The sequence below is a fragment of the Coregonus clupeaformis genome, chromosome 9, assembly GCF_020615455.1.
Source record: "Coregonus clupeaformis isolate EN_2021a chromosome 9, ASM2061545v1, whole genome shotgun sequence".
NCBI lineage: Eukaryota > Metazoa > Chordata > Actinopteri > Salmoniformes > Salmonidae > Coregonus > Coregonus clupeaformis.
In genome coordinates this window covers 25,115,164-25,133,906 of record NC_059200.1, presented here as the reverse complement: position 1 = coordinate 25,133,906, position 18,743 = coordinate 25,115,164, and the positions used below count along the sequence as shown (strand labels likewise).

At 41.6% G+C, this 18,743-nt stretch overlaps 1 protein-coding gene across 2 annotated transcripts in view; it reads left to right on the top strand.

Moving 5' to 3' along the window:
- LOC121574167 (alpha-mannosidase 2) overlaps nucleotides 1–15,709 on the top strand; it is a 55,557-nt gene extending 39,848 nt beyond the window's left edge. Inside the window, exons 15-22 of one of the 2 annotated variants that reach the window (XM_041886814.2) lie at nucleotides 778–900; nucleotides 1,159–1,273; nucleotides 4,534–4,667; nucleotides 5,977–6,118; nucleotides 6,564–6,694; nucleotides 7,815–8,006; nucleotides 9,325–9,438; nucleotides 13,095–15,709. In XM_041886814.2, coding sequence (XP_041742748.2) covers nucleotides 778–900; nucleotides 1,159–1,273; nucleotides 4,534–4,667; nucleotides 5,977–6,118; nucleotides 6,564–6,694; nucleotides 7,815–8,006; nucleotides 9,325–9,438; nucleotides 13,095–13,247 — 1,104 coding nt within the window. In that variant the 3' untranslated portion in view covers nucleotides 13,248–15,709. Of the gene's footprint in view, nucleotides 1–777; nucleotides 901–1,158; nucleotides 1,274–4,533; nucleotides 4,668–5,976; nucleotides 6,133–6,563; nucleotides 6,695–7,814; nucleotides 8,007–9,324; nucleotides 9,439–13,094 lie in introns of those variants that run through there. The other variant, XM_041886815.2, reaches the window with a different exon arrangement.
- Nucleotides 15,710–18,743: the final 3,034 nt, after the last annotated feature.

The window sequence follows — 18,743 nt, the reverse complement described above, 5'->3', positions numbered from 1 at the left end:
TTGGTGTAATGTTAGCGGTAAAAAAAATATTTTGGCTGGTAGAAAATCTGAGTGGCTTGTAGATTTTTTAATCTACCTGCCACAGTGGCTGGTGGACCAAAAAGTAAATGTTATGCCCTGATAGCAAAGCTTAGCACAGCATAGCAAAGCATAGTACAGATCACAGACGTTTTATTGTAAAGCATAGCACTACATAACACAGCATAGCATTGTAAAGCATAGCACTACACAGCAGGGCATTGAACCAGAATCATAAAGTGTATAATGACTGTGACCCATAGGGCTTTGCACTGAAAGGTTGCATGGAATATATCACACTTCTAGACTGTCAATGGGACTGACAGCTCAGCTGGTAGAGCACGGCGCTTGTAACGCCAAGGTAGTGGGTTCGATCCCCGGGACCACCCATACACAAAAAAAAAATGTATGCACGCATGACTGTAAGTCGCTTTGGATAAAAGCGTCTGCTAAATGGCATATTATTATATCAAACCAGGGTTGTCTGTGTGACACAAGACTACCTTATTCCTCTGAGCTAAAGCCTAGGCATTAGTTCTGGGAGGTCATACGAGCCTTCCAGTCTCAGGCAAGATTACTCATCACACAAGCTCATCACATTGTTCACTAAACCACCTCAGCTACAACAACACACGATACAGTAGGTGTATTATTATAATATCGGTAGCTCGGTTCGCTCTCATCATTGATGCCAAACTGTCAGTGTAATGGTGATGATGTAAGTCTTGAATCCCGCTTTCTTCTGACTGACACCCTCAGAGACTGAAGCTGAAAGAGGACGGCTCAGAACACCAGATCAAGGTGGAGTTTGCGTGGTACGGCACAACCAGCAACCGAGATAAAAGCGGAGCCTACTTGTTCCTGCCCGACGGGGAAGCCAAGGTAACCTGACAACTTTATTCAACGTGATTGATGCTCCTTTGTCAACGTGTATCATTGCAGCTGTACTGAAACCCTGTGAAGAAGAAAGGCTTCAGCTCTTACAGTTGTTCTGCTCCCCCAGTTTCCCGCTCTCTCCTTCCTCTCTTATTTGTGCTCCCTTACCATCATGCTCTCTGTAGGAGGTGTTATTGGCAGAGGATGGATGGGAGATGGTGTTAGGAGTGATTTGATTCCCATTGATTTTCTGTTCTCCTCCAGATATACACTCCCGCCCGGCCTCCAGTGATACGGGTAACCAAAGGATCTGTGTTCTCTGAGATCACCACTAACTTCGATCACGTGACGCACACTCTACGCCTGTATAACGTTCAAGGTAAGGATGGAAATTGGGTGTGTGCCTGCGTGCATCTACAATTGTAAACAGTGGTGGAAAAAGTACCCAATTGTCATACTTGAGTAAAAGTAAAGATACCTTAATAGAAAATGACTCAAGTAAAAGTGAAAGTCACCCAGTAAAATACTACTTGAGTAAAAGTCTAAAAGTATTTGTTTTTAAATATACTTAAGTATCTAAAGTAAAAGTATAAATCATTTCAAATTACTTATATTAAGCAAACCAGACGGCACAATTTTCTTGTTTTTAAAATGTATCAATAGCCAGGGGCACACTCCAACACTCATTTACAAACAAAGCATTTGTGTTTAGTGAGTCTGCCAGATCAGAGGCGGAAGGGATGACCAGAGATGTTCTCTTGATTAGTGCGTGAATGGACAATTTTCTTGTCCTGCTAAGCGTTCAAAATGTAACAAGTACTTTTGGGTGTCAGGGAAAATGTATGGAATAAAAAGTACTTTCTTTTCTTTAGGAATGTAGTGAAGTAAAAGTTGTCTAAAATATAAATAGTAAAGTATAGTACAGATACCCCCAAAAAACGACTTAAGTAGTACTTTAAAGTAATTTGGTCCTCTGTAGCTCAATTGGCTTGTAACGCCAGGGTAGTGGGTACGATCCCCGGGACCACCCATATGTAAAAATGTATGCACACATGACTGTAAGTCACTTTGGATAAAAGCGTCTGCTAAATGGCATATTATTATTATTATTATTATTTTACTTACAGTTTTTCTCGATTGTTAAGACACATTTCTTGAAACCTTCACCCATTTTCTCAAAACTTTAAACACAAAACCAAATCTTCAAACTACATTCACAAAACCCCTTACTCTTATGGCAAAATCAAACAATCGCCTCAAAACCATTTAATCTGTGCTCAAAATCAAACAATGCTTTTCAAACACTACAGAGCGTTCATTAGACACTACATAAAAAAATGGAGAACACAGCGTCCAGGGAATGTAGTTACAGATGTTTTTATTTATTGTATATAGTAAACGCATTTAGCAATTAAAACAAAAAGGATAGTAATCACAACTTAGTGCAGTGAATATATTGTATACTGTAAGTACTGCAAGTAATACAGTATTGAATGTCAGTATATTCAGCACTTGCATGAAAATACAGTAGTCCAACTGCAAAAGCCCAAAGAACAAGAACACTCTAAATGAAAAGCACATTAAAGTACACTCAAAAATGTTGTGCAACTGCGAAATCAAAGTCAATGAGAGATTCATTCTGCCTCAGCATCACGTCTTTGTCCTGCTTCCCTCATTGTCATTCCATGAACAACAACATGGTCTATCACAGTTGCTCGAATTTCTTCTGAAATTACTGTTCTTGGTCTTGCTTTTCCTCGTCCTCGTACTCTTCCTCCTCTGCCTCTCAGATTGTTTCCATCCATTGTTGGTATCAACATCCAACGCACCTGTGCCACCTGTGCCACCTGTGCACTCTGAACTGGCTTATATTCTGTACAATTGGTTTGATCACATCATTAGAAACAAGTGTGAACAATTTGGAGTGGTTGTGTGTAAACGATGACAACTGTGTTGTAGTTGTGTTTAACTTTTGCCACCTGTGTTTACCATTTTGTAACACAAGTGCATCACAGTGCGAAATGTGTTTTAGTGAGTGAGAATGTGTTTAGAGTTTTGCAAAAAGACTGACTGATTTGACAAATGGGTTTAGGCCACTGAGCATTTGGTTCAGAGAATGGGGTTTAGTGTTTTAGCAATTCAGAAAAACTGTAAGTTACTTTACACCACTGATTGTAAAATCAACTGAAAAGCAGTTGTACATACAGTGAGGGAAAAAAGTATTTGATCCCCTGCTGATTTTGTACGTTTGCCCATTGACAAAGACATGATCAGTCTATAATTTTAATGGTAGGTTTATTTGAACAATGAGAGACAGAATAACAACAAAAAATCCAGAAAAACGCATGTCAAAAATGTTATAAATTGATTTGCATTTTAATGAGGGAAATAAGTATTTGACCCCTCTGCAAAACATGACTTAGTACTTGGTGGCAAAACCCTTGTTGGCAATCACAGAGGTCAGACGTTTCTTGTAGTTGGCCACCAGGTTTGCACACATCTCAGGAGGGATTTTGTTCCACTTCTCTTTGCAGATCTTCTCCAAGTCATTAAGGTTTCGAGGCTGACGTTTGGCAACTCGAACCTACAGCTCCCTCCACAGATTTTTTATGGGATTAAGGTCTGGAGACTGGCTAGGCCACTCCAGGACCTTAATGTGCTTCTTCTTGAGCCACTCCTTTGTTGCCTTGGCCGTGTGTTTTGGGTCATTGTCATGCTGGAATACCCATCCACAACCCATTTTCAATGCCCTGGCTGAGGGAAGGAGGTTCTCACCCAAGATTTGACGGTACATGACTTGTGGTCCTCTGTAGCTCAGCTGGTAGAGCATGGCGCTTGTAACGCCAAGGTAGTGGGTTCGATCCCCGGGACCACCCATACACAAAAAAAATGTATGCACGCATGACTGTAAGTCGCTTTGGATAAAAGCATCTGCTAAATGGCATATTATTATTATATTATTATGGCCCCGTCCATCATCCCTTTGATGCAGTTGTCCTGTCCCCTTAGCAGAAAAACACCCCCAAAGCATAATGTTTCCACCTCCATGTTTGACGGTGGGGATGGTGTTCTTGGGGTCATAGGCAGCATTCCTCCTCCTCCAAACACGGCGAGTTGAGTTGATGCCAAAGAGCTCCATTTTGGTCTCATCTGACCACAACACTTTCACCCAGTTCTCCTCTGAATCATTCAGATGTTCATTGGCAAACTTCAGACAGGCCTGTATATGTGCTTTCTTGAGCAGGGGGACCTTACGGGCGCTGCAGGATTTCAGTCCTTCACGGCGTAGTGTGTTATCAATTGTTTTCTTGGTGACTATGGTCCCAGCTGCCTTGAGATCATTGACAAGATCCTCCCGTGTAGTTCTGGGCTGATTCCTCACCGTTCTCATGATCATTGCAACTCCACGAGATCTTGCATGGAGCCCCAGGCCGAGGGAGATTGACAGTTCTTTTGTGTTTCTTCCATTTGCGAATAATCACACCAACTGTTGTCACCTTCTCACCAAGCTGCTTGGCGATGGTCTTGTAGACCACAGCATAGCGGGTGTTCAGTGTAACCTCTATGATTGAGTTGTCTTTCTGTATCTCTCTCTTGCTCTCTCTGTCTCTCGCTCTCTGTATCTGTCTCTCTCTCTAGGTGTAGAGGGCCAGGCGGTGGAGATCTGTAACTTGGTAGATATAAGGGGGGAGTTCAACCATGAAATTGCAATGAGGTTAACATCAGATGTGGACAGCAACGATCGATTCTTCACAGACCTCAACGGATTCCAGGTACGGTTACTGTATGATACGGATCTCTGTTTCTCTCTCGCTCTCTTTAACTCTCTCTCTTTTTCACTACCACTATCTCTACTCAGGTACTGCAGTGCCCTCGGATCATTCAATGAGAGAATGTTCATTTGTTTCGTACACACTGAAGGATAAGTGTACAGGTTAATCGGTCACAGCTGTACAATTAATTTATTATTTATTCTTAGAGTCAAATGGCTCTTCGAGTGCTGTAGTATGATTTTTAAGTTACCTGAAAGAGGGCAGGTGACAATACTGACAAAATCATTGAGTGAAGAATACACTGGACAAGAGCACACATACAAAGCGAGGGCAAAGACCACATAGTGAAAGAAGCAACCTTACACAAGGTGGAACATTTGAATTAGAACTGATAGTAGGAATGGACAATTGAAGCCCGGACCCTGTCTATCCAGTTGCACTTCAACATAGAAAACAGAACCATGGATACTAGCTATAGCCCAGAGCTCTGCAGTGTACCAGCTACTGTCACACATTTCAACACAAGAAGTACTGCGTTTCTTGCTTCTGAACTGGCTTGTGCTTGGACAATTATGACATGATTAGCAATTAACTATGATAGAAATGGCTATTTTGTAGCATTAGCTTGACATCAAATTTACATTGAAACTAGCTGAATGGGGGTATATTAGCTGTTCAAGTTCCCAGAAGGGACTTCATTGAAATCTTCCAATTTGTGTCATGACATAAAGTTTTGAAAACAAAAGCTGAAACTATAAAAATTTGTTCACGGGAGAATCTTCCGACAGATCAGTGTTTGAGCGCCTTTGCCAATTAGATAGGCTGCCATAATTCTAGAGAGAGGCAATTTTTTCTCGCAATCTCTATTTGCATGTTTTTGCCAGTCTGACCTTGATTTCAGGGATTAAGAGGGATTTACTGCCATCAGAGATGAAACACAACTCAATGCTTCACGCAAATTAAAAACAACAACATACTTGAACAGCTTCCCATAGCCATTGTAGTCAAAACAAACTCGTCGGCTTAAGATAAAGATCCCACTCAACACACCTGCTCTCTGGTGATTCAGTATGCGTGGGGCCATGAATTTTTCCCTACAGGACAAACTCTAGGTCTTCGTTAAAGTCTAGGGCTCTGAGTTTTTCCTGGTCAGGTCACATGGTCAGGAAGTACTCCTGATGCTATGTCATAGCACTCTTGTTTCTCAAGTACCCGCATTGCACGTCAAGGCTCATTGCGCTTCAGCCCATAGGACGTCACTGTATAAAGCGTGGGTATTGTGTAACCATGCTATGTATGTTGTCTGCAGATCCAGCCCAGAAGAACCATGGCCAAGCTTCCCCTTCAAGCCAACTTCTACCCCATGACCAGTATGGCCTACATCCAGGACCCCGGCACCAGACTGACCCTGCTCACTGCACAGTCTCTGGGCTCCGCCAGCCTGGAGAGTGGTGAGTGAAAGCCGGTGAATTTGTTTTCTGTTGTCTATTGGAAGGGCGTCAGTACTTCAAGTCTCCGGGAAAGATGACATCCCTTCTCGATTCTAAGCTTGCCATCTGTGTACCAGTGGAGGCTGCTGAGGGGAGGACGGCTCATAATAATGGCTGGAAAGGAGCAAATGGAATGGCATCAAACACATGGAACCCATGTGTTTGATGCCATTCCACTCCAGCCATTAACACAAGCCTGTCCTCCCCAATTAAGGCACCGGGATGTGAAAAGAGGGGGAGATACAGTACGACTTGATTTAAAATGAGTGAAGTTTCTATCTTGCTGTTTCTGGCCAAGCTTTAAAAAAAATAAAGTTCTGTACTTTGATGAATTTATCTTATGTGACCAGAAGACAACGTGATATCAAAATATTTATGAAGATAACCTTTGACCTTTCCCCTCCAGGCCAGTTGGAGGTGATTATGGACCGTCGGCTGAACCAGGATGATAACCGCGGGCTGGGCCAGGGTGTTCTGGACAACAAAGTTACTGCCAGCTCCTTCCGCCTGCTCCTGGAGAAGAGGGCCAAGACCGAGGTGGTACTTACAACAGGAGTTTGAAGTTTGAGATTGAATTGAGCTCACTACACATTCCGTTTTGTCATTTTCATACTTACTGTAGTTTGTAGTTCTACTGTAGTTTTACTGAAGTTCACTTACTTTAAGGTCAATAATGGAGACTTGATTAACACTAGAAAGGCCTCGAGGGCCCCCGCTTCTAGCAAATGATGCGTCTTTTGGACGTCAACATTCTAAAAGCCTAAGAAATACATTCCATATATGCTATCGGAAAAAGTAGCCTTTGATTGTGTTTATTAAGGTAACATTATAATACGAAATAACAATTATTTCAAAGAACATAATAGCATTTCCATTAGGTTATGTTACTGTAGGCTATATGGAAAAAACACTAAAACACCACAATTCAAGAGTCAAATCCATCACAAAGAAACCCATTAGAATTTTGTTTTGGCAGGTCTTAAGAAATTTTATGGAAATAAGAAAATGTTTTTCAAAAGAACAGAATAACATATTTTAAGTTGTATTACTAGTCTTTGCTTAGTGGTCTGAGCTATGCTGCCGCGAGTGATCATGTGTTGAACGAATGGAACAGCGGATATTCTTGGAAAAAGTCATACTTTGAAATAGAGCTCAGCTCTTGAATTTTGAGAGTTATTTGACAAAGGTAAGTGTTTTAGAAATGGCATAATCTGCTCTTTCTGATACTATATATAAATCAAACATCTTACCTGTGGTCCTCTGTAGCTCAGCTGGTAGAGCACGGCGCTTGTAACGCCAAGGTAGTGGGTTCGATCCCCGGGACCACCCATACACAAAAAAAAAATGTATGCACGCATGACTGTAAGTCGCTTTGGATAAAAGCGTCTGCTAAATGGCATATTATTATTATTACCTGCATGTGACTAGGATTTCCCTGCCTCTGTGTCAATTCCAAGCTGTTCCCATCTCTTCATGCCTTTAAAAATGGCAGAGTAATACAAAATGTACATTTGTTTTGCGTCCACATGACGCTCTCATCATTTATAGTGTTAAGACATTAGGGTTAAAACATTGTCATGTATTACATTATGGTAATTTGTCTCTTTTGCCCCAGAGTATTGTCCTAACGTCCCTGTCTCTACTTTGATATTTCCAGGGGGAGAAACCCTCGTCCCTCAGCTACCCGTCTCTGCTGAGTCACGCGTTGTCGCTGTACCTGAACCACCCTCTGATCTCCATGGCTGTCAGCACGGAGGCACAGTCCCTGTCCTTGTCCGCCTTCAGCCCGCTGGCCTCATCCCTGCCCTGTGATGTCCACTTGGTCAACCTACGCACCATCCAGTCCAAGGTAATGCTACAGAATACTTCCTCACTTCTCTTTTCTCCCTGTGGAGCATAAGGCCGCATCAAGCTTATGCTTTACATTGTTGCTCTTATAGCTGTGTAGTAACGCTTTAATTGCAATTACATTTACATGTTGTTACGTAGTGATTTAATCATTGCTTTGTACTTGCATATTCATTGAGTTGAGACATGAACCGTTCCAAATATGTAGCTAGCAACAAAAAACGCTCAGGTCATTTGCTACTGTATGTAAATACTGAATAACTATGTAATAACATGTTAATACAATGTTACTAGAGTAGTTACAGGGTTACTACACTGGAGCAACTTCATAGAAAGACTAAGAGTTACCAAGTTTTCTGAAGTGATGACTGTACCGCTGTGTTCTCATAGTCATGTTTTTTATTAAGATCCTCCCTGGCTGTATTGATTTAAATCTACCAATGTGGAATCCTGGTTTAATCTCTTGTTTGTTAGGACAAACACACACTCAGCACTCCTCCAGGGGCTCTCCATTAAGGTCCTTATATTATCTCTGTAAATACACTACATCTCTGTGTTGTACATCTTCTATAATCTCCTACTTTGTTGTCGCATGGCCCGTTAACTCGGATGATAGAGCCATCTCTCATGTCAAAGATCGAGCTAATTGTTCCGCTGAGAAGGGGAATCTGCAGACCAATTTGCTCAATTATCGATTGTAAAGATACGCTCTGACATCCAATTTGACTCTAAGAACAAATCAAAAGAGGAGACGTGAAATGTGTTAGAGATGAGGGCTTTGTATGAATTTATATGAATACTCACATGATGACACCACTGCCGCTACTGCTACCACACTTAGTATGCACTGTGGCATCTCTCCATTTACTTAGCCAGGGACTGTGGATGTAAAAGAAACACAATTTCTGGAGGGAGGATGAAATTGACTTGGACTTGTTCTGTCAGGGAGTAAACTACAGTAGTTACCCTGTTTCAGATTCAGACCTGGGTTTAAATACGATTTAAAATCTTTGAAATACCTTGAGTGTTTGCTCTCGCCTGACTGGAGTTCCAGATAGGACGGTTTGCAGTATTGGAACTACTCTATTGGTCCATTAAGCCAGACAAACTCAATCAAGCACAGATTAAGTATTTGAAATGTTTTGAAATAGTATGTGAACCCAGGTCTGTTTCAGAATCAGCTCCTTGAACATGGCTGTGGAAATGCAGCTGACCTGTGAAAGGGTGGTCTCTATAATTGCTCCAGTGTTGAGGCTGAGGGGGAGGGGGGACAGTGGGGGTCTTTATGGGGACTGAAGCGTTTGTCACTGGCCCTACAGGAGGACGGGGGTGGTCCATCGGACGAGGCGGCTTTGATTCTGCACAGAAAAGGCTTTGACTGCGCCTTCTCCAATAGGAACACAGGGCTACTGTGTGCCACCACGCAGGGGAAGGTAAACCTGCCACACACATGTCGGCACGCTAACACACACAGGAGCACACACACACAGGCACAGGCATACACACACACAGAGACATCCGTGCATGCATGCACACAAACACACACACGCACACAAACACCAAAATGAAAGTGGTCACCAAACACTCTTTATTAATTAGTGATTAAAGGGAATTGTAACCTGAGGGTTAAAAGGAGAGTTGCACGTGATGCTCTTCATTCAAACAGTTTGTAGTACTATTGGTCTTTGAACAGAAATTAACTTCCCCTCTAGCAAAGCGGATCAAGAGTCACATGCCACAGAGAATCTGCTGCGAGGAAGGAAATGTCTTTCTTGGGAAATGGGAAATGTCTTTCTTGCATTTCCTCGCTTTCTGATGACAACTACTATAATGCAGCCATCATCAGTTTAAGTGAATACTTATCTCTCTCCAAGAGGAAGTAGGCTGTTATTACAAAATGGCTAGAGTAGATGGTGAAATCTCTGTTGACCCTGGCACTGCAGACCACTGCAAATTTTTCTTAAATCAGCATCTCTACATGTATGACAGCCATTCCATTCCAGTGTCAGTTGAATTCCAACACAGGCACACCTCATTCTACTGAGTTAGGTACTGATTAGGTGATCACATGAACCAAATCGTATTTAACGAGGAAAAGTATAAAAACCACTGCTGTGGTCATCACTATCCTCTTGCAATAGGACCAGCTGGATGGCAAAAACTGTGCTAATAGTACCTCAAAAGTAATATTAATCAAAAAATAACTATTGACCATGCCAAAAGAGTTGAAAAGGAACGTTTTGAGTGAGGAAAATAAGGTTTCAATTCTGGCTTTACTGGCAGAGGGATACAGTGAGCGTCAGGTTGCTTCCATCCTTAAAATTTCAAAGACGGCGGTTCATAAGAACAAGGTCAAGCAGCAGACATTGGGGACAACAAAGCTACAGACCGGCAGAGGGCGAAAATGACTCTCTACTGACCAGGATGACCGCCAACACATTCGAATGTCACTCAACAACCGTAGGATGACTTCAAGTGACCTACAAAAAGAATGGCAAACGGCAGCTGGGGTGAAGTGCACGGCGAGGACTGTTCGAAACAGGCTCCTAGGGGCAGGGCTGAAGTCGTGCAAAGCTAGAAGGCTCTGTCATCCAGGCTCTGTCATAGCCGGCCGCGACCGGGAGACCCATGGGGCGGCGCACAATTGGCCCAGCGTCGTCCAGGGTAGGGGAGGGAATGGCCGGCAGGGATGTAGCTCAGTTGGTAGAGCATGGCGTTTGCAACGCCGGGGTTGTGGGTTCGATTCCCATGGGGGGCCAGTATGAAAAATTTCAAAATAATGTATGCACTCACTAACTGTAAGTCGCTCTGGATAAGAGCGTCTGCTAAATGACTAAAATGTAAAATGTAAATGTAGAAAAAAGCCCTTAATCAATGAGAAGCAAAGAAGAGCCAGGCTGAGGTTTGCAAAAGACCATAAGGATTGGACCGTAGAGGACTGGAGTAAGGTAATCTTCTCTGATGAGTCCAATTTTCAGCTTTGCCCAACACCTGTTCGTCTAATGGTTAGACGGAGACCTGGAGAGGTCTACAAGCCACCGTGTCTCGCACCCACTGTGAAATTTGGTGGAGGATCGGTGATAATCTGGGGGTGCTTCAGCAAGGCTGGAATCGGGCAGATTTGTCTTTGTGAAGGACGCATGAATCAAGCCACGTACAAGGTTGTCCTGGAAGAAAACGTGCTTCCTTTTGCTCTGACATTGTTCCCCAACTCTGAGGATTGGTTTTTCCAGCAGGACAATGCGCCATGCCACACAGCCAGGTCAATCAAGGTGTGGATGGAGAACCACCAGATAAAGACCCTGTCATGGCCAGCCCAATCTCTAGACCTGAACCCCATTGAAAACTTCTGGAATGTGATCAAGAGGAAGATGGATGGTCACAAGCCATCAAACAAAGGCGAGCTGCTTGAATTTTTGCACCAGGACAGGCATAAAGTCACCCAACATCAATGTGAAAGACTGGTGGAGAGCATGCCAAGACGCATGAAAGCTGTGGTTGAAAATCTGGGTTATTCCACCAAATATTGATTTCTGAACTCTTCCTAAGTTAAAACATTACTATTGTGTTGTTTAAAAATGAACATGAACTTATTTTCTTTGCATTATTCGTGGTCTGACAACACTGTATCTTTTTTGTTATTTTGACCAGTTGTAATTTTCTGCAAATAAATGCTCTAAATGACAATATTTTTATTTGGAATTTGGGAGAAATGTTGTCAGTAGTTTATAGAATAAAACAAAAATGTTATCTTTACCCAAACACATACCTATAAATAGTAAAACCAGAGAAACTGATAATTTTACAGTGGTCTCTTACTTTTTTCCAGAGCTGTATATACTGAACAAACATTAAAACACAACATGTAAAGTGTTGGTCACATGTTTCATGAGCTGAAATAAAAGATCCCAGAAATATTCCATATGTACAAAAAGCTTATTTATCTCAAATGTTGTGCACAAATTTGTTTACATCCCTGTTAGTGAGCGTTTATCCTTTGTCAAGATAATCCATCCATCTGACAGGTGTGGCATATCAAGAAGCTGATTAAACAGCATGATCATTAAACAGGTGCACCTTGTGCTGGGGACAATAGAAGGCCACTCTAAAAGGTGAAGTTTTGTCACACAACACAATGCAACAAATGTCTCAAGTTTTGAGGGAGCGTGCAATTGGCATGCTGACTCCAGGAATGTCCACCGTTGTTGCCAGATAATTTAATGTTAATTTCTCTACCATAAGCCGCCTCCAACGTCGTTTTAGAGAATTTGGCAGTACGTCCAACCGGCCTCACAACCGCAGCACAGGACCTCCACATCTGGCTTCTTCACCTGCGGGACCGTCTGAGGCCAGCCACTCGGACAGCTAATGAAACTGAGGAGTATTTCTGTCTGTAATAAAGCCCTTTTGTGGGGAAAAACTCAGTCTGATTGGCTGGGCCTGGCTTCACAGTGGGTGGGCCTGGCTGCCAAGTGGGTAGGCCTATGCCCTCCAAGGCCCACCCATGGCTGCGCCCCTGCCCAGTCATGTGAAATCCATAGATTAGGGCCTAGTAAATGTATTTTAATTGACTGATTTCATTTTCATTTACATTTTCGTCATTTAGCAGACGCTCTTATCCAGAGCGAATTACAAATTGGTGCATTCACCTTATGATAGCCAGTGGGACAACCACTTTACAATAGTTTATTATTATTATTATTATTATTTATTAATTTTTTGGGGGGTGGGGTAAGTGGGGGTAGAAGGATTACTTTATCCTATCCCAGGTATTCCTTAAAGAGGTGGGGTTTCAAGTGTCTCCAGAAGGTGGTGAGTGACTCCGCTGTCCTGGCGTCATGAGGATTTCCTTAAATGAACTGTAACTCAGTGAAATCTTTTAAATTGTTGCATGTTGCATTTATATTTTTGTTCAGTATACTTAATAAGCCTATTAATATCTTCTAAAATAATAGGATATTTCATCATGATCAAAGCAGGCGTCAAATACTTTTATTAAACCTATCCATCAACCCCTTTTATAATGTGTTCTCTATTCAAACATGCGGTTATAACGTCATTGTTCATGTTTGGTTTGGTTCTCTCACAGATCCACACGGAGAAACTGTTTTCAGAACTGAGATTCCAGAGCATCATCCCCGTGTCTCTGACTCTGATGCATACGACTGAGGGAAGGTGGAGCAGAGAGGAAATCAGCCTTAAACCAATGGAGATCAGCACATACCGCGTGAAGCTGACATGAGAGCTGGCCAGAGAGGCTAGTCGGTGACTGCCACGGCACATGCCCAACATCCGGCCTCTGTTCCTGTGCCGAAAAACATTGTCAGCGAGGCTATGCAGAAGCTTAGGGACATAGGACATCCTTGGAACAGACAGAAGGAGGGAAAGAGGAAGAGCGAGAGAAGGAGAGAGGGAGGAGGGGAAGAAAGGAGAGAGGCAGGAGGAGAAGGAAATGGAACTTGATTAAGCTTCATTCTAAAAGTGCAATATGATATTGTTTGAGTCCAGTATCCCTAGTTATCCTGCAGTCTCAGGTTCAGTATGTGTTGCGAATGTTTGTGTTGCAATTTCACTTGAACTCACTCTATTGAGAAGACCACAGGTCCAGATTTCCTTTTCCACTAATATGTTTTGTACAATGTGATTATTTTTGTTTTACCGAGGTATGGTTTCAATCATAGTGAATATTGCTTAATGTCCTTGGCATGCCGAAAAAAGATTTGAATGCCAACTGATTCTAAATATATATTTTTTAAATATGTTTAATTGCAAGTGAGATTATGTTTACATTTTTCCAAAGAGCAAAAATGTGCCTTATTTATCAATTTCATAATGAGCCCAATGTACATATCCTTTATATGTTGTTCCGCTTGGAGAAAAATGTCTGTTACATTTACATTTTAGTCATTTAGCAGACGCTCTTATCCAGAGCGACTTACAGTTAGTGAGTGCATACATTATTGTTACAATTTACGATCGATGCAAAATTACTGCAGCTAATAGTTGATGTTATATAATTGACATGTGACATCACATTAATTGATATAGGTCTGTTATTGTGACCTTCATATACGTATTGTAGTGAATTGTCCCTTTTTTGTTGCTTTACACAGCTATGCTACTCTTGGTACAGCACACCAGTCAGTCAGATGTTTTGTTCAATAAATGTTCAACGGTCTATCAATAATAAAGCCTTTTAATCAGTTGCAGTTAAAGGAAAACTGCACTGCGTGTTGACTTGGAATGTTCACACTGCGTTGAGGTGTTCCTCTCTGGGAAAATGTCCTAATTGGATATTGATGAAAAAAACACACCTGTAGCGTTAACTTTCAAGGCCGTTTTCCCAGACATGGAAAAATCCTAGTCCTGCATTAGAAAGCAGAAAAACTTTCAATGGAAATGTGTCATCGAACTCTTTAGTCCAGGACTAGGCTTAATCTGTGTCCGGGAAACCGTCCCTCAGTGTGGTTTATTATAATCTGCAATTGATTGAATTGGGGCCTACTGCCTAGATATCAAACTATGCAACTGATCAAACTCACCATTGATACCGTATATGCAGCAATCCCCTCTTTTCTCATGCTAATGATGTCCATCTGAATGAGTTGAATCTTCTAAATCTACAATAGTTAGTCATTACATTCTTGAGACACATTTTGTTACTATGGCCAAAAGCGTACGACTGCTTGCTTAAGCATATGACACATGCCAAAGGTCACAAACCCTGTCATATTTACGCAACTATTTGTGTTTTGTTCTGTTCTTGCCTGTGATCTTGGCTACCAGATGCAATGCCTTAAACTGGTAACCTGACTGAGCCATTTTCAAATCCACTTCAACATGTTGCCATGGGGGGTTTTAATGTATGTTTTGAACACCTTTGTGAAGTTCCAAGGAGATGGAAATGTTACCTTACATTTAATGGGGTGTTTTGAGGTGAGCGTATCTTATGCGTTATACGGCAGCATGCCTAGCTATTGTGGTGGTCAAATAATTGCGCCTTCACTGTTACCGTAAGGAGTAAGAAGGATTCTTGGGACATTGGTTGCTATAATTTTCGAATTTTTATTTGTGTCAATGTAAATGAATGTGGAAACGGTTGTTCCGTAATGTTTGAATGTCAATGGGAATGTCAAAGCTTGTTTAGTGGTTCTATCCCATCTGATTAAATTATGAATCATTTTTTATTATCTCCTTTATGAGAGACAAAAGTCAACTTCAAGACAGAAGCTGGTCTAGGATGATTAGAAAGCAAAAGCAGATTAGAGAAACAATATTACTTTACTTGGTATAGAACTGTAATTGTTCTATTGTCTATCTTTGAAACTCAGCATTAGGGTAGGGTGTTATGCACAAATCTCTTTCTACCAATGTTGCTTGTTGAGAGTAAAATGTTGTCATTGTTTATCTTTCTGTAAATGTAATATAATGGGAGAATAAAAAAGAATGAAATCCAAAGTTAGTTTTGTCAATTAAATAAAGTGCATAAAACTATTTGCACTTGTTGTATGCAAGACAATATTTCCCCCCAAAAAGGAACTCAGTCCAGCTTTCAACTTACTCTTAACAGTTGTAATAGTAGAATGCACAAGGTGCAATATCGAAATTGGCTAGTGCATCATCAGTTTCCCTCTTGTCATGTCAGTCATTGCATAGTCATACGTATGTAAACACATCACTCCGGATGTATCTTTGTTCATAAATGTATTCATGTTTATTTTATACCAGTTTCAAGTTATAAAGACTTGCTTAATCATCCAAACGTGTTTTCTTTTAAATCAATTCATTCTTAAATTAATGTATTCAATTTTAAACGTCTATTGTAAATTCAGGGTGGACTGTACTGTAGGACTAATGATTCTGGGTGAGGCTGCAAAGTCCAGCTTGTTGTGCCTTCAGATGTTTATGAGTCTCCACATCAACCCAAAGACAGAGCAGGATGGGATTCTACTTAAAGCTATCAACTGCCATACATATTATGGGCTGGTTACCCAGACCATGATTAAGCCTAGTTCTGGACTAAAAATCACTTTAACTGGAGATTTAAAATTGAGCATGGTTTTTTAGCTTAGGCTTCATCTGTGTCTGGGAAAAACTGGCCCATATATAATCTACACACTAAATTAACTTGTCGCTCTCTTTTAATTTATTTCATTATCACTAAAAGTATGTAATCCTCTTGTCCAGGAAGGGATGTATCCGAGGGGTTGCTGGCCATGGCAGTTGGAAACACATCTATACCACTGTGTTAGCAGACATATGCCAGCATAGCAGCAATGCCGAGATAAAGAAAACAGCTCGGCTGGGCAGCCAAACCCCTCCAGGATATCACAATACTGATGGACTGCTTAAACTGTCGAACCACTGTAAATCATGGAGAAAAATGGAGTGGGAGACCAAGCAAACATTGAAAACGAGCAAAAATAGCCACATCTATTTTGGTTTTGGTTTGTGGATGTAATTCATTTTTCGACATCTTTAGATATTAGGCCTATATGACTCCTCATTGCAGACATAACAGTTTAAAGCAAGAGTAGGTTCCAATGAAACCGCTTGGGTTAGCCATTATATTTACACTAAAAGTCTAACTAAAGCAGTAATTCCCTATCCTGGTCTGCAGTTTGTCAGGGTTTTCACTGAGTTTGGTGTCATCTGTTAATTCGCTAGATGGCGCCAAGGCCTGGCAGCTGCGCTACAGTGCTGTTCAGGCTTTGGTGTGAGTATGCTGAGGGCTCAGCGGAGCCGTGTTGCAGGAGGAGCTGAGGAATGTGGCCTGGATCGCTCTGCAGGAACACCTGGGCCAAGAGACAGACCAGAGAGTCCGAGACACCCCCAGGGTTATAGAGGTACTAAATTGTAGATACTGAGTGTGTGTTGTCTCTAAGGTTTTCCTGGCCATGTCACATGATCAAGAAGTACTCTGGGCCTTATCTCAAATGTCAACTTATTCTCAAAGAAAAGAGATGTCTGATTTTCATATCCAACTGCTGTTTTGTCACAACAACTGCCTTTCCCTTTACAAAGCATCGGCTAAAGCACAAACAGATCTGGTTACCAGGTTAGAGCTGAATCATGTCATTAGGAATGTCCTAATTTGTCACAGTCTGTGGTATGGCAGATTCTGGAAAGGAATATATAGCCTACATTGTCATGGTGTTGCACTAATGAAAAGTTTAAATCTTGAGGAACGAGATTATAATACACAGCTCAAACCAACTAGTTTTCTTTTTGCAACTCGTCTCTAAGCAGGATGAGGTGGTACCAACTGGGAGAGCTGGCTGACATTGTTTTGTACGCAGTACCAACTGGGAGAGCTGGCTGACATTGTTTTGTACGCAGTACCAACTGGGAGAGCTGGCTGACATTGTTTTGTACGCAGTACCAACTGGGAGAGCTGGCTGACATTGTTTTGTACGCAGTACCACCTGGGAGAGCTGGCTGACATTGTTTTGTACGCAGTACCAACTGGGAGAGCTGGCTGACATTGTTTTGTACGCAGTACCAACTGGGAGAGCTGGCTGACATTGTTTTGTACGCAGTACCAACTGGGAGAGCTGGCTGACATTGTTTTGTACGCAGTACCACCTGGGAGAGCTGGCTGACATTGTTTTGTACGCAGTACCAACTGGGAGAGCTGGCTGACATTGTTTTGTACGCAGTACCAACTGGGAAGACAATGCTAGAGCACCTCGTTCACGTCGTACTCCTGACAGTCTGCCTGAGCCTACAGTACACAACAGATGACATGGGGAAAGCATCAGGATGTAGCTACAGGATATGCAAACATTAAACACCTGCACAGATGGCATGATGCCCTTATATTAGTTGCCTTGATAAATAATGTGTTATTATGGCACAGTGCAACGCTACAGATGTGAACTTGAATACACCTTTCTGATGTTAATGTTAAACTAATCGTAAACCAAATGCATTTTTGGGACAGACTGGATTTAAATGAATATTATTCCACTTAGCAGACACCTATCCAAAGCAACTGACAGTCCAGTTAGTGTATACATTTGTAGTATGTATGTGAAACCATGGCCTTGGCACTACCAACTGATCAACACAGGACCAAAATAAATATTTTGAGTTCATTAGAATTGTCATGGTACTGTTACTGGTGCTGAATCCTCTAGAAAAGGTCCCAGTCCACAAATAATCTCCCATGGACGTAACATGAAGTGCACTGAGACAAATATGTTAGGATACGGTTGGTAGCATGACTCACACTGAGACAAAGCTAAAAGAGAAACAGAAGTTTACAGATGTTACTTGTGTTTTTCAACAACAACACAGTTTACACCCATTAGTTGCACGTACGTGCACGCACACACACCCAAGAACACATGTACAATGCTTTGCAAAAGAATTCATCCCCCTTGGCGTTTTTCCTATTTTGTTGCATTACAACCTGTCATTTAAATTGATTTCTATTTGGATTTCATGTAATGGACATACACAAAATAGTCCAAATTGGTGAAGTCAAATGAAAAAAATAACTTGTTTCAAAAAATTATACAAAATAAGTAACGGAAAAGTGGTGCGTGCATATGTATTCACCCCCTTTGCTATGAAGCCCCTAAATAAGATCTGGTGCAACCAATTACCTTCAGAAGTCACATAATTAGTTAAATAAAGTCCACCTGTGTGCAATCTAAGTGTTACATGATCTGTCACATGATCTCAGTATATATACACCTCTTCTGAAAGGCCCCAGAGTCTGCAACATCACTAA